This window comes from Typopeltis vanoorti, chromosome 24 (assembly GCF_054136105.1).
Source record: "Typopeltis vanoorti isolate ZY-2024b chromosome 24, IOZ_Tvanoo_1.0, whole genome shotgun sequence".
Lineage (NCBI taxonomy): Eukaryota > Metazoa > Arthropoda > Arachnida > Uropygi > Thelyphonidae > Typopeltis > Typopeltis vanoorti.
The window spans coordinates 55,153,875-55,170,796 of record NC_143572.1 but is presented as its reverse complement, the minus strand read 5'-3'; the positions used below and the strand labels follow the sequence as shown (position 1 = coordinate 55,170,796).

General features: G+C 34.6%; 1 protein-coding gene across 7 annotated transcripts in view; it reads right to left on the bottom strand.

The window, feature by feature from the left end:
* The window catches only part of LOC150093229 (uncharacterized), a 307,481-nt gene that overhangs the window by 207,460 nt on the left and 83,099 nt on the right, over nt 1-16,922 (bottom strand). For 6 of the 7 annotated variants that reach the window (XM_090413531.1, XM_090413528.1, XM_090413534.1 and 3 more), the window contains exons 8-9: nt 15,408-15,651; nt 1,311-2,108 (exon numbers count right to left, since the gene is read on the bottom strand). In XM_090413531.1, the coding sequence (XP_090269657.1) occupies nt 1,311-2,108; nt 15,408-15,651 (1,042 nt within the window). The remainder of the gene's footprint in view (nt 1-1,310; nt 2,109-15,407; nt 15,652-16,922) is intronic. The other variant, XM_090413530.1, reaches the window with a different exon arrangement.

The following is a 16,922-nucleotide window of genomic DNA, read 5'->3' as shown; positions in this document are numbered from 1 at the left end:
GTTCAAAATTAGAAACAAATTTGTTCAATGATTCTTTGTCTTTTTCTGACTTCTCTTTTAGCTATGGCTCTTATTTTTTATATTCTATTTCATCTTCTAATCTTTTACTGCTTTATGTTATGCTTCTTTTTGCATTTTGATTATTTCTTTGATTGTATTTGTCTCATATCTTCAAAAAATTCAATAAAAAGAAAAAACTAGTCTTTCCTAAGCTTTCATTTGCTGCTTTACTGAGTATCATTTTTTTATTAAGCCAGTCTATTTCTATTTCTTCATTTTGTTTTATTTTATCTAAATATTAGTTAATTCTTTCTTCATATAGCCATTGTATATTTGTGTCATTTAATAATCTAGTTTTATAAACAAATGTCTTAAATTTTCTTTCTGTTCTTGTTATTTGTAGCCATTTAGGTGGTAATCTTAATTTAATTTTATTATATTTCAACGAGGAAGTGGTCACTACTTATTTCATATCCTCTGTGAACTCTAACATCTAAATAGAACTTTGATGTCTTTTCATTTAAGATAAAGTAATCTAATATTGATTTCCGTCCTCTTGCTGCCCAAGCATATTTATGTATGTCTTTATGTTTATAGAAAGAATTCATTATTTTGAGATTATAAACTACAAAGTCGATCAATTTTTTACCATTCCTGAGCTACCTTAAGCCTTTTTTTTTTTTTTTTAGAAAACTGTTACATTTAATTCTGTTAAAGCACAGCTTTATTTTTAATAAAGCATGCTATGTATGTTAGATTGTTTGTAAACAGGCTCTACATTAAGTTCAGACATCCCTTTTAAAATAGTAACAAAAGTAGGCATATTTATTATGAATAAGAGAAGGACTTGTGTAAAATTAATTCTTCATTACTAGGAATTTTGCCTATGTATCACAGGCATCAGAGCCTCCACAGCTCAGTCAGTATAGACAAAGTCCTTTGGTCAGAAAGACCTGGTTTCGATTCCTTTTCATGATGTGAGGAACCTTTATCTGGTCTCTTCTGACTAAAGGTGAGTTAGCCAGTCTCATCTGGAGATAGAGGGTTTTTTTCACCTGGAAACTTGGGTTTTTTTATCCCTCAGAACAGATAAACCAGCCCCGTGGACATGTGGATTTACAGCCACGAATACTTATGACAATATGTGGAAAAGCTAGGGTCCTCACCACATGTCGTGCCCACAGTTAACTGTGAGTCTGTTAATCTATTAAATAAACTAATAATTCAATGTGAATAAAAATAGGAAAGCAGATATACACAAAAGAAAATTAAATTTACATATCTTTTCATTTTACATGCATATTACTCACCACCTTCTTGTCTGAACTGCACAGTAGCTTTAGTACCAGAAGTGGCAGATTTTACTTGTACATGAGGTACAGACTGTATTATTTGATGAGGAAGCACTGATTTAGAAGGAACGGTATGAATTAATTGTGATTGATGTCTCACAGTACTTAAATTTTGTACAATTTGTGTTGAGACTTTAGGAGCTGTAGGTTGGATTAGCTGTATAGTTTGTGCTCTTGCAGAAGATGAGAGATTCTGGGGAATTTGGGAAGTTCCTCTTGATGAGGACTGAATTGTTAAAACAGGATGTGTAGAGCCTCTAACAGGAAACTGAGTGGGAATTCTAGGAGTTAACTGTACAGCACTGGCAGGTGAGTGGGCTCTAGCAATAGGAGGAACATTTACAGATGCAGGAGAATGTGTCCTTATAGAAAGCTCTATTGTTGAAGGAACAGGTGATCGAGCTCTTTGTATTGAATGAACTGCTGCAGCTGGTGAGCTTGCTCTAGGTGAAGGAGAATGAGCTCTAGGTGATGGCTGTACACTAGATGCTGGAGAGTGAGCCCGTGGAGAAGGAGACTGAGTATTAGGAGAAAGCTGAATATTAGAAGGTGATGGCAGCTGTGGTGAGGTGGTCTGATTAATAATTGGCATTTGAGTTTGACCACCTATTGTACTATTATGCCTGGGTCTTAACTGCTGCCTTGGAGGAGGAAGATTTTTAGGCCGGGCTCTCGGCAGTAATGTACTGGCTATGGGTGCAGTAGATGTGGTGATAGTATGAGTTGTACTTCCAGGTGCACACAACACAGGAACAGCTTAAAAATGAAATTATTAAAAATAATTAGTTTGAACAAGAAATTCTTACATAAAATGGTGAATTAAAAATAGTTAATAATTAAAAACAAGAAATTTATATAAATAATATCAATTAATAATAAAATTAGTTAAAAATAAAAACAAAAGGTTCTTACAGAAAACCAGCAAATATTATAATACATAAATATGTATTTAGAGTTTCAAAAAAAAAAAAAGATGCAGTCTATTAACTTATCGCAGATTTGTTACTTGCTAGTGCCAAATGGAATGAATGAGAAAGTTGCACACTAAACAGAATGAAGAGAAAGTTTTTCCTTCTTTCTTTAGCTTTACAAAATGATTACTGTAGCATTGCAAACAATTACAAGGAAAGCATAACTGATAATGTTAAGCATAGATTTAATTGTATGCAACATGATATGATTGCAGTGAACTGTTTAATTAGTATTGTAGGTAAAGATATTGATTAACAGCTACATTATAATGCCAATCTCGGTAATGTTCATGAAACTAGGACAAAATATTACAATTAAATGTAATATATTGTAATCCTATCTTGTGCTTGTATTATCATCAATCCTTATATATAAAATGTGAAGTGTCCCCACACCCAATCTCTCTCATTCTTAAAAGTTTGCAATAATTTTCAGATTGCTAAACTTAGTATGTGTCGACATCATCATCATATCCCTAATATGCTCTCTCAAGGAGTATACAGAAAACTATGACAGCCAATAATGCAAACTTATCAAGTAGTACTAGCTTCTCGTGAACAATTTTATAATTATTAGATATTGACCCCTCCAGGGAGTTAACAACTCATCAAAGATGGCTACATATCACCAACAACAAGCTGTCATACCTTTTCCTGAATTTATCACAATACCAATACTCACCACCTCCCAAGGCAAGCAATTCCAATCAAATATTGCTCTATGAGAAAAATCTCTCTCTCTTACCCCATCTTGACTGCATTCATTCTCAACATCCAAGGATGCCCTCTTGTTATCGCTTTGTCTTCTATACATTGAAAAATTTTATCCAGACCTTTTCAGAAGTTTGTAGATCTCTATTATAATCCCACTTTCTCCTGATTGCTAGTGTCTATAGTCCAAACATTCTTAATCTATCCTAGGAGACCAGATCTGCATAACAGTCTAGATGAGGTATCAAGCAATTATAAAAAGGCCAAATGACAATCTTATCCTTAAAAGTCAATGTTCATTTCAGCTTTGCTATTATCCTCTGGGTTTTATTTGCAATCTTTGCTATATGACCTTTGAAATTCAGCTTCCCATCTATGATCCCTACCTTAACTTTTTTTTTTTTTTTTGGAATGATACCAATGTGATACACCACTACATATATCACACCAAAGAGCACAACTTTACATTTATTAAGTAGGAACTGGCATCACTTTTCACATACCCACAATTCCAGACAATTCAAATTGTTCTGGAAGTTATCAGTCATAGCCCTAAATACTCTGCCAATGTTTGTACCATCAGCAAATAAAAAGTGCTGTATGTCTACTACCAAATCTGTCCTAATATCATTAACATGTACATTTAAATAACAATGGACCAAGAACTGATCCCTAGGGTACATAACCATTCACCTTAATTCTTGCAGGCTCAAACTCTATACATCACCAGTTATCCAAACTAATATTTTATAATCCACCCCCCCCCCAACACCTGAATTACCTTTACTGTTGAAAATGAAAAAGAAAATGCTCTGACCTTGGAGATACCTTAGTTACAAGGCAATCAGTCAATCTATCTGCAAGCTCACACAGAAGCAGATACATGCCACTTCACATCACCATTCTGCCCAGAAACTTGGGGGATTTTCAAAACTTTACCCTCAAGGCCAAATTGAATTTCATCATCTGCACGAATGCATCTGGAGCAACAGGCTCTACTTACACTTTCTGAACAGAATGGTTACAATAAAAAATTCCTCACCAAACTCCTTAAAAAGAACAACAAACCCCATCACCCCAATCAGACTATATATATACACCATATCCCTACTCTACATTCAAGGTACAACAGATAAACTGGGCTCACTCCTGAAACAACAAAGAATTAGAACAGTCTCCATATCTTTGGACAAAGTCTCCTTTCACCTCAGACAAATTAAGGACTACCAAGAAACTCTCCTTCCCAAGTGTCTACAGTATCCCCTGTCAATGTGGGATTCAGTACTTTGGACAGAGAGGAAAGACTACCATAATAAGATGAAAACAACAACAAATATATTCAATATGGACAACCAAATAGGTGTACTTGCTCAACATGCCTTAAATGAAGACCATTTATCAGATAGAAAAAAAGCAAAGCTACTACACGGATCCCAATTTATATCACAGAGACTGTTCCTAGAAGCAGCTCATGTACTACATGATGCATTGAGCTGCAGAAATGGTTTAATTCCAGATAAATTTTGGAGTACTGCCTTATCTGCCAGCCAGCAATAATCACAGAACATCATCGCAGAGAATGCCACTGTCACCCTCCATACATGTGACTGTCCTTGCTCAGGAACTCATTTTATTTTTAGTCTTCACCAAGTGATGTATCTCAGTATGCCTTTGATGATGCTGGCTTGAGCTGCTGAAACATCAGGTTGTAAATATTTAGTTTATTTAGAAAGTTATCTATTTCTGTTTCTACATAGTTTTTTTATTCCAGAAACTTCATAAATCATTATGGGAAGTGCAATAAATTAATATGATAGAGAACAAATTACATGTCATCCTATAAATTCTAGTTATGCATTTATACATTTATGAAGAGTTTCAGTTAAAAAGAAAAGGGGGGTGGAAAGGATTTGTGAATATATCTTCATATACACCACCACCCCACACTGCACAGGTGTGGTAAAAGTTTACTGTAGTAGGAAATACAGTAAAAAATATCTTAAATCTTATTTCAAAATAATGCAGGAAAGCTTTCGTAAGGATATTCAATGACCTCACACCTATTTCTTCTATTCTATAAACCCCCCCCCAAAAAAAGAGTTTTTTAGAGTTTATTTCCAAGAAAAGTGTGGCTAATCCTGAAAGATTAGCCAGGCTTATGTTATTTTTGGAAAATCACCATCTGAGATTTAAAAAAAAAGTGAAATACAGAATTGTGAAGCTTTATGAAAAATCTGCATTTTTAATAATTTTTTGAGTGAATTAAAAGAAAATGAATTTTCTTCCATAAATGATATAAAAAAAACATATCTTATTCTTGGATAAAAAGAACAATGATTGATTTATTTTTGATGATGAAGGAAATAAAAATAGAAACTATCTATTATATAAACAATAATATTCAGCACCAATATATAAAATAATAGCAAGTTTAAAGAATTGATTGCTAATTCAAATACACATTCTCTAAGTAATGTTTTAAAGTTTCATAAACAATTTAACGTTTTATTAAATTAAAAAAAAAAAATAGCTGTAGAAAATATAAGTAAAAAATACATCTCAGAGAGGTTTATTATAATACCATATGAAAGTACAATTCTATATTCCCAGGGATAAGGGGAAAGAGAATCTATCAAGTACAATGACCATCTTTGTTTTCTTTGATGCTTTTGTTGATAATGCCCTAAGGTATAATCATAAAACAGAAATATTGCTAGATATTCATGTATACTTCAATACAGAAACCAACCCATTTATGTAATGCATAATATTTTTGAATGGAAATGTTATATATAAATTCAAAATAAGAAATGTTGTAATTAGTTTTATATGAAAATTCTACCAAAAAAAAAAAACTGGAATTGATGTATCACATATATAAATGTGTAAAAATATGCTTACTCAAATGAGGAAAGGATCATCACCAATGGATCAAATAAGTTCTCACTTACTAATTCCCCTTCACTCCACTGGGAGCATAGGGCCTCAACCACAAATCTCTATATGACTCTGTTTTGTGCTTTTCTCTTCATCTGTGCCCAGATGAAGAGAGAAGCACAAAATTTCCAATCTCTCTGAGCTCTTCTTCTACTCCTCTCCTCTAGCTCATCTTTGGACTGCTCTCTCTCTCTCTTTGGGGATTCCACTTTAATGCTTGTTTGACTTCCCCCTCCCCGTTTTCTTAGTACATGCACCCGTCCATTTCCTCTGACTGATGTCATACATTATTGGTTTTTGTTTAGCTTTTTGCCATAATTCTTTATCAGAAATCTTTTGTGGCCATTTTATTTGTAGAATTCTTCTTACACATTTGTTTACAAAGCTTTGCAGTTTTTACCTAATTGCCTTTGTTGTTGTCCATGTCATAGGAGAATTGAGCAGAACTTATTTATTTTGTATTAAATAATTTTATTGGGTATTTTAAACCTATTTCCTTTGATCTCCATATTTTCTCCAACATGCTAAAAATTCTCTGTGTTTTCTGTATCTTAGATTTTATATCTTCCTCTGCTCCTCTGTTTATTATTGATCCTAGATAATTAAAGTTATCCAATGTTTCTAAAATCCAGTACTATGTCTTCTTTCTGTTTGTTATTTATTTTTATTATTTTTGTTTTCATTGTATTTATTCTTAATCCAATGGTCAAGGATTCTTCACTGAATTTGATTGTTTTTTTCCTTTATATGTTGTTGTGTATGTGCCAGTAAACATATAATCATCTGCAAAATCCAGGTCATATATTCTATTATGTTCTATTACATTCCACTGCATTCCTTTTGCATTTTTCATGACATTTCTCATAATCCAGTTTGCAACAATAAGAAATATTGTTGGGAAGATAATGCAGCCTAACTCCTGTTTTAATTTCAAACTTTTCTGAAAGTTCTCCATTGTGTATGATTTGTATTTTATATTTTTCATAAAGTTTTTAACTATGTTGATAATTTTACATAGTATACCATCGTAGGACATTAATTTCCATATTGCTTCTCTGTCAATGCTGTCAAAAGTTTTTTCAAAATTAACAAAGTTCATATAAAGATTTAACTGCCATTCTATTATTATTATGAGCATTTCTGTTTGATCTATACAGGACCTGTTGGCTCTAAATCTTGCTTGTAAATTAAAAATACCAAGAAATTATATTCTTGGTTTAATCCTTTCTCCAAGTGTTACCCATGAAGTATCTTTATGACTGGGCTACTTGAATATAGGTACTAAGGCAATTGATGTGAAGTTATTAGACTCCATATACAAGTAGTCCAGTCGTGAAGATACTTCATGCGTGGACATTTTTTGCTTACACTTGGAGAAAGAATTAAACCAAGAATATAATTTCTTGGAATCTTTAATTGATAGTATAACCAAGTGAAAAAAAACTTTCAAAATCCTGCTTGTGCTCTCTTAGCTTTTGGTTTATTTCTTTTTTTTATTCTTTCTAATATTAAAAACAAGCCATGATGCAGCTATGTCACATCATGCTGGTTCCAAGTAACTAGGTGATGGTTGAGTGAAGGGCTAGCAATCCATCCTTGTAAAATAGTGCTTTGCTATGGAAACTAGGGCCACAAAAAAAAAATCTGAAAACTCATAAAGTGGGAATTTATTTCTCAAACATAATGTTAAAAACAAGGGAGGGTTACATGCTCAGTAATAATAAATAATAAATAAATATAAATAAAAGCATAAAATAAAGTTTTATGCTTAAACAGTGATTTATTTATCCAAAGAAAGAAAACTTGAAATTTTTTAGAGCACGCAATACTATTGGTCGACTAGTTTGACTGATTTCTAGTTTACTGGTGCAAGGACAGTAAAGGTCATACTGTGACATATCAAAAGGTAACAGCAGTACAGAAGGTATTAACAAATAATCATAAAGATTATTATTTTTATGGCTATTTTGCCTGCTTTCGTTTAGGAGTGCCCCCCTTTTTTTTAATGTCATTGGCTTTTTACTCAAGAATTCTTAGGGCATTACAGATGTATTTTAGAGACAAATATATGCAGAATAACAGAGGAAGAAAAATTCGCAGATACCTTTTCTTGGATGTTGTTGGCTGTCTTCTTTTTGCGATGTGCATACTTCTGCTGTTAGGGTGTTAAAAGGGAAGGGGTTCTTTTTAGAAAAGGTGAGGGGGGGGTTGAGGCAATGTTGGAGAATTAATTTGAAAAAACCCAGGTTTTTTATATATAATAGATACATATATTATTTTTAAGGGTGGGCAGAGCACTTTTTTTGTAGGGGGAAGAGATGAAAAGGGGGGGGGTGAAAACAGAAATTTTTTTTTAGGAAAGGAAAGGGTTTATGGGAAAAGGGAGCCGGGGAGAGGGTTAACGGGGTGTGAGCCATTTCAACTGTGTGTCGTTGTCGTCTGAACTCATGAGAGAAGTCCAAAAGATGACACACAGTTGAAACGCTCACACCTCGTTAATCCTCTCCCCGGCCCCCTTTTCCCATAAACCCTTTTCTTTCCTCAAAAAAACAATTTCTATTTTCAGCCCCCTTTTCATCTCTTCCCCCCTCCAAAAAAAGCACTCCACCCACCTTTAAAAATAATATATGTATATATTATATAAAAAAAACCAGGTTTTTTCAAATTAATTCTCCCACATTGCCTCAACCTCCCCCACCTTTTCCAAAAAAAAACCCTTTCCCTTTTAACACCCAAACAGCAGAAGTATGCACATCGCAAAAAGAAGACAGCCAACAACATCCAAGAAAAGGTATGTGCGAATTTTCTTCCTCTATTATTCTGCATATATTTGTCTCTAAAATACATCTGTAATGCCCTAAGAATTCTTGAGTAAAAAGCCAATGATATTAAAAAAAGGGGCACTCCTAAATGAAAGCAGGCAAAATAGTCATAAAAATAATAGTTTTTAAGAGGAGTAACATGGGAGTTTTCCCAGAAATAATACCTATAATCATAAAGAGATAAATTAGTAAATATGTTATGTACAAAGTTTGGGAATGCAGTATCTACATATAAACAGAATTTGTAATCAAATGTGTTTGTATAAATTAATTCTTTGCAAAAAGTTAAAAACATCATGCAATTTGTCAAGTCTCATAACATCTGCCTGAGTATATGTGGCTCAGCCAGATAATAAAAAATTTCATTCCTTTCTTGTAAAGTGAGATGCATGTCATATTTTTTTTTGCACATAGGTGGGTCATCAATCCTCTGTAAATAAGAGAATGTAAGATAACAGTGATCTATGTAGAGCCTAGCAAGACTAATTCCTCTTCTATGTTTGACTAGACTGCCAATGCTTGATTTTGGGCTTAATATTTCGTGCAATTAGACAGCCATTGAGCCATTAGCTTTGATCCTATAAGCTGTGTGAAGTCTGTATATGGGACTATCAACATGGAAAAAGTATGTAGATTACAGATGTAGCTGATCTAGAAGCTACATCTGTAATCTCATTTCCCTTAATTCCAATGTGGTTGGTAATCCAGCAGAGCCGAATATCAAAATTAACGGTCTTCATTTTGTACAACAGTTGTAAAACCTCACAAATCACTGGATGTGGATTATATGCAAGAGACAAGATGGCCTGTAAAGAACTCAGTGGGTCTGTACAAACTACTCACTTTTGGTAGCATTTTTCTTTTATATGCAACTCTGCTAAGTACAGCAATCCAATGGGATATAGTAATGTCAGGAAACATAGCAGCACAACCAACAGAGGTCTCAGATCTTGAACCATCAGTACAGAAGAGAAGGAAATCGGAGTATACTGCACTATGTGCATTAAATAACTGCATGTAGATGTTGGTGGAGTAAGACTGCTTTAACAGGCACCGTGAGAAGTTGAAGGATCAAGTGCAAACCTGTCATTGAGGAATGCCATTACATTTGGTACAGGTAACATTGTGAACATTCATGCCAATAGCTTGTAAATATATATGTATATATATCATCATCATCATCATCATCATCAAATTCCTGCCATGTACCCTCAAGGGGTGTACAGGATATGACAGTACTACATGAAAAATTTACATCATTACTAACTTCCTATCTACAATTTTCCTCCAAATCAGTCTGTTACTTGTCAAAACTCCAACATTATCAGATCTTATATTTCTATCGTCTAAGGCACTTTGTACCATATCAATCCACCTATATCTTGGTCTTCCTCTGGGTCGTTTTCCTGCCAACCTGGCAGAGAACACTTGTTTTGCTAATCTTTCTTCTCCCATTCTATTTAAGTGACCATACCACCACTGAGATTAGGTCTGATAACGCATTCCTGAATGCTGACAATGTCAAGTTCTTTCCTAATATCCTCATTTTTAATATGATATTGCCATTGATGCCATCTGTTCATGCCTCTAATCTTTCTCAGGACTCTCAGATCTGTGGTCTCTAGTCTTTGGTCAAGTGTTTTACTTCTGACCCAGCTCTCAGATCCATAAGTTAAAACTGGTTTGAACACTGTCTTGTATACAGCTAATTTAGTGTTCCGACTAATTTCTCTCTTATTCCATATGAATTTATTCAATTGACTTCCCACCATACCAGCTTTGCTGATTCTGTAGTCTATTTCTATATTTAATTTACCATCTTCAGTAAAAATCGTGCCTAAGTAACTGAAATGTTTTACTTGTTCCACAGGTTCTCCATTCACAACACAGTTGACATTTTCAATGATTCTGCCTATTTTCATTGTCTTTGTCTTTTTACTGCTGACCTTCATACCATATCTATTACAACAGCTATTCAATTTAGTCAGAGAATCTTGCAGACTTGTAGCGGATTTATTTAGAAGTATAACATCATCCGCATAAAGCAAAGAGCTGACATTAACATCTCCAATTTTGATATCAGGTTTAATACCACATTCCTTCATAATGTGATCCATATAGATAATGAATAACAGAGGGGATAATGTACATCCTTGTCTCACACCATATTTAACATTAAACCATCTTCCTGTACTTCCTTCAATTCTAACTGCTGACTTACAACTCAAATAAAGACTAAGTATTGCTTGATATAATGCCCCATTGACACCATATAACTGCAGCGTATTGAATAGCTTCTCTCTTGGCACCTTGTCATATGCCTTTTCCAAATCGACAAAACTTAAATACAGATCTTTGTTATATTCCCATGCTTTCTCGACTATTTGTCGTAAAGTGAAGATCTGATTCTGACAGCCCCTATTTGGCCTGAATCCAGCTTGTTCTTCACCAAGCTTTTCTTCCACAATTCTTCTCAACCGTTTCTCAAGTATACTTGCATAGATCTTGCCAGGAACACTCAGTAGGGAAATACCTCTGTAATTCTCACATTCAGTTTTATTTCCCTTTTTATATATGGGTACTATGAGAGCTCTACTCCAATCATCGGGAATTCGTCCCTCAGTCCAGGCTTTCTGAACTATGCAGTGCAGCCACTGTAAGACTCTTATGCCACCATACTTCAGCATTTCTGGTCGAATATCATCTACTCCTGCTGCCTTTCCACATTTCAAGCCTTTGATGGCTTTTTCTACTTCAAGTATGGATATGTATTCCTGACTGCATGCCTGGTCAGTGTTTTTTATCACTGTGCTGTCATCACTGCTTGTTTCATTTAGCAGTTTTTCAAAGTAATTACTCCATACTTCAAGGATATCTTTTTCTCCCATTTTCATGTCACCTTTATCATCTCTAACTCCTTTTACAGCACTCTTTCCTCCATTCCTAAGCTTCTTCAACAACCTCCAGAATATTTTGCCACCTTCTTGATATTTATTTTCTATATTCTTGCCAAAGTCCTCCCATGACTTTTGTTTAGCTAGTTTTACACACTGTTTAGCTTTCTTACATTTGTCTCTGTATTCTGTAAGAGTAAAAGCCGACTTATTTGCCAGGAACTGTTGATATGCTTTCTTCTTTTCCTTCACTGCCTCTTTAACTTCCTGTGTCCACCATGGAGTTCTGATTTTTCTATCCTTGCAGACATCCTCACCACATGCCTCTCTGGCTGAATCAATCAAGGTTTTCTTCAAGGCTTACCACTGAATCTCTAAAGTTTGGTTCCTGTTCTCAAACTCTTTCATTTTTTCTTCAATAATCTTTGTGTATTTTAGTCTACAGTTCACATCTGAGAGCTGCTCAACTTTTAATTGATTTAAAACTTTCTTACATGTTATTATTTTCAATATGAAATTCAATTTTATCCTGCTCAAGGCTAAATAGTGATCACCTCCAATTTCAAATCCTCTGTACACTCTGGTGTTCTGCACCAGGGAGAAAACATCACTATCAATAATAACATAGTCAATGAGACTTTTCTTATTCCTTGCCTCTTCTCTCCATGTGAATTTGTGCACATTTTTGTCAGGACATGGTGTTAGTAATAACCAGTCCATGTCCTGAGCAAAAATCCAACAAACATTTGCCATTATTATTAGCTTTGCTCTTTTCTCCAAATTTTCCCAATATATTTTTGTATGTCTGACAATCATTTCCTACTCTGCTCTTTAGATCCCCAACAAGGACCAACTTTTCCTCTTTCATTGTATCAGATGCTTTCTCTAAATCCTCAAAAAATTCCCCCACTTCTACCTTAGTAGAACCTTCTGTGGGACCATAGGCACAAATAAGTCTCATTGTACAGTTCCCCATTCTGATATTTGCCCACATCACTCTATTTGAGACTGACTGTCATTCAAGAAGATTAGCCTCGTATTTAGTGATGAATACTATGGCTTCTCCTTCTTTTTCTTGATTGTCATTGCCTGAATATAACATTTTGTATTTATTGCTCAGAAAGATCGCGCCAGTTTTTGTCTTTTTTGTTTCAGTTACCCCTATTATGTCAATCTGGTACTTATCTAATTCCTCAGCTAGCTCTATTTCTTTGCCATTCAGGCTTCTTATGTTGATAGTACCGATCTTTAACTCTGGCAATGTTGAGTTGGGGCGTTTTTTCAGATTTGTTCAAGTAGCTGACTTTTTGCTGTTCACCCTGGTTCCCTGGTGAAAACAACGGGGGGCCTTGTTTAACCGGGCGACACCCCAGCCAGCATGAAATTTTGTCATGTTGTACCATCATTTTGTAATTTGATTTAAGCCAATAAGAATTAAAATTTGGTCGGCTAAATCCCAAATTGCCAGCCCATCCTCGTTCGTTCAGTATCCAGGTAGATACCCAACAGGGTGCACCACGAGAAGGTGAGGATTGGACATTAGGTCAGAATCCCTGGTCAGTTCTCCATATTCCTTTAAAGGCTATGTGGAGGTCTCCTCTCAGTTATACAGCTTTGACCCTTAAGCACCCTGAGCACATTTAAAGAGACTATTAAGCTTTATGTGGTAGGGTATCTATGAAATATATCCTCATGCTGTGTCTTGATCTTTTGTCTTGGTCAAGACTTTGGATAGAGTGGAAATCAAGATGATGTTTTGGAATTGCAGCTGTTGCTGCATGGACAATACAATGTGTTGCACACTTCACTGCTTCATTGACAGGTGTTAGGCTGACTGCTTCGGCATTAATTTTGCAAGATGGGAAAATATTTTCCAATCAGTCTGGTCCATTTTGTACATGGGCATCCATGTAGGAGAACATGGTTCCTGTGAAGACAGTGCAAATAACAGGATTATTACTTCCATAGATGTTCTCTTCGACATACCACAGGAGCAGTGGAAAAATGGCAAGAAAGCAGGCAGTGAGTATCTATTAGAATATGAGCAGGTAGACATATGGAAAAAGGCAACTCCATTATTATTAATAAGAGAGAGGTCAAGATTGTTGAGCATTCATTCCTTCATTCAATGATACAACCTTGTCCATTCATGCTGGCCCTGTCCCACAAACTGTTGTGTCCATTAAAGTTACCCATGAGCAGTATGGGCCTAGGCAGTTGCGATATAAGATTATCAAGTTCCATCTTACTTAACTTATAACCAGATGCTAAATAAATTGAATATACTGTAATAAGAAATCCCGTGAATATGAGAATTGCTACTTCTTCCAGAACAATATTAAGCTGGACATGATGATAAGAGTGCAACTGCCTACTAGGAGAGCTACTCCAACATGAGCAGGACCACCCTCCAGTTCTGTCCTTGTGCATAGCAGTGAAATTTCTTACATCCTCACTGGGTTTTTAAATGTTTCCTGCAGACAGAAACAACTTGCCATATTAGCACCATAGCAAACCTTGAACCTGTTTTCAAACCATGGGATAGAAGACTTACTGCAACACCATTGACTCTTGCAGGTAACTGATCCTGTCTGGGCCATTCAGGACTGCCTGGCTTGCCAAAGTCGTGCAAGACTGCTAGGATCCTCCTTCTCCTTTCCTGATGTCCATGGGTAACACCACACAGCATACATTGTAGCAGTGTATTGGATCTCAGCGATAGTCTGGAAGAAAGGATAGTAAAAAAAGACTCAAAAGTAGAGTGAAGAATAACGGAAGAAAAGCAAAGAAAAAGAGAAAGAATGACAAGGGCGAATACCCTTTGCCATGAACCAATTCCCCATGGAAAAGGGATACTATTGGTGATGGCAGTGAGCAGAAATGATGATGTATGTTGATGACAGTAGTGTCAACGACATCACTATTACCATCAACTATTAGTTTGAGGTTAAGTATAGAGACAGTAAGTTGCATAGTGGAGTTGTGTGCCCTCTCACAATGAATGCCTAGAGGCATCACATAATAACAAGTAATAAATACTTTTCACTGTGTGGTATAAGATCTGTTCCATTTATTGGCTCAAAAAAAGAAGCACGTTTGGTATTTTAAACTAGTTTCTGAATTATCTGACCATCATTCTACCATGAAATGTGTGTGAGTGAGATTAACATAAAAACTAGTCATCCTTTCTTCCTGTGGTCAGCATGTTTAATTTTTATAAACCACTTAAATCATTTTATTCAAAATTAATTAAATAGTTTTTAACTACTTATTGTTTATTACTATATGCAGTATATATATGGAAATAATGCCAAAATACAGTAAATGACCTTCAAATACATATACGGTAATTTGAGACTTCTGTGTACTTTGAGATCTCCAATGAGATACAGATTTTACCCAAAAGAGAGAAATTAAATTATTCATAATGTGAAGAGAAAGGACAGGGAAAGGAACTGATACTCCAAATATATTACAAGTTTCAATTATTAACTAAATATATGTTTATAACACCACATTAAAGAAACCATTAAAAACTAAACATGGTGTATATAGTTTAAGTTTTGCATTTTGAAAAAATTAATAGTAGGCATATATATTTAATAAAATGAAAATGGAAAGTCTCTGTCTGTAGTTTAGCATATCAACATAGCAAACTATACAAATTAAGTATTCAAGGTGCTTTAATGTGCTTAATTTTTTTTAGCTAAAAATTATTACCTGTTGTCATTACAATCGAAGGTGATGAAACTGATGTCACTGATGAAGTAGTTATTATGCCTTGAGCAGAAAATGTAGAAGTTGTGCTGGCAACTGCTGATGATGGAGAAATTGATAGTTTTGGCTGACTTGTGGTAACAGTAGAAGCTGTAGTGGAAATGGTTTTCACTACAGGTACATTTAATGAACGCTGAAGAATGCTTGGAGAAAGAGTTGTTCCTGTAGTAGATACAAGGATAACCTGCTATATTTTATATAAAATAAAAAAAAAGACAGAAATCAGAATACCATACGGAAATTATAATCAACAGCAATATTAATAAGGGATATTAATTTAATATTTAAGCACTTTTGTAAACGAAACAATTGATATATGCAGTGTTATCAGTATTTGCAAATTCAAACTTTCAAACAGCTTTCAAACCTTTTACCCAATTGCTTTTTATTCATTTAAAATGATTACAATTACTATGAAAGTTTAATTCTGTTTGAAGGAAACAGTTAACTTATCACAATTTGCAGTAACATGATTTTAGAATAAGGCCATATGAAGAAAGGTAGAATGCTGCTATCTAAACAATGAAATTTAGTAGAATTATAACAAACCTCATGTTTATATTAGATTCGTTATGACCATCATTCTTCCTTTCTCTTATACACCAGAAGATGTAGTAAATGATCACTACATTAAACATCATTACAGTCAGCTCTCAGCACAGCAAAAACCATAATACCAAAGTACTGAAAAGTTCCTACCAGTCCCATAGGTGTGGGGTTATGCTAAAAGAAATTCACTATAGAAATCTTCCATAGAAGCTGTAGTGGAAATGGTTTTCACTTTTGTGAATTCCAAGCTTGCTATAGAGAAAGTAACTGTATATGATTACATATACACATAATACCTAGAAATTTAATTTAGAAGCTCTGTTGCATTTTTCCTCATATCTACATAAGGAAATCTATTCTAATTTCCAACTATTCTATGGATATCTTCTATATACATAGAAGATATCAAAAATCCAAATTCTTAAAATTAAGACTTAAGGAGAAACATCAGATAACTATAAGATACTATAACTACACCAAGTCTGCTGTTGCTCTATTCTCCATTTATTCTTCTGCTCCTCCAAGCTTATTATAGAATTAACCAGGACTCACAATTACTGCAATGCATATCTTTAATAAATGGAACAGGGAATGAACAATGACAAGTTGGTGGGTGTGAACTTCATGCACCAGTCCATTTTGCAGTGGCTGAAATTTAACATGCTTTATGACAATGCAACAAATCAAAAATAATATCATTAGATGAAGTTGCAAATTTATACTGACTATTATTATTATTACCAAAGACCCCAAAGGGTCAGGAGCTCATCAAGAGAAGCCACATATTACCCACACCAGCTGTCATAACTTTTTCTTCAATTTCTTCACACTACTTGCCCTCACCACCTCCCAAGGGCAAGCCATTCCAACCACACATCACTGTATGAGAGAAAAATCTAGCTCTCACTC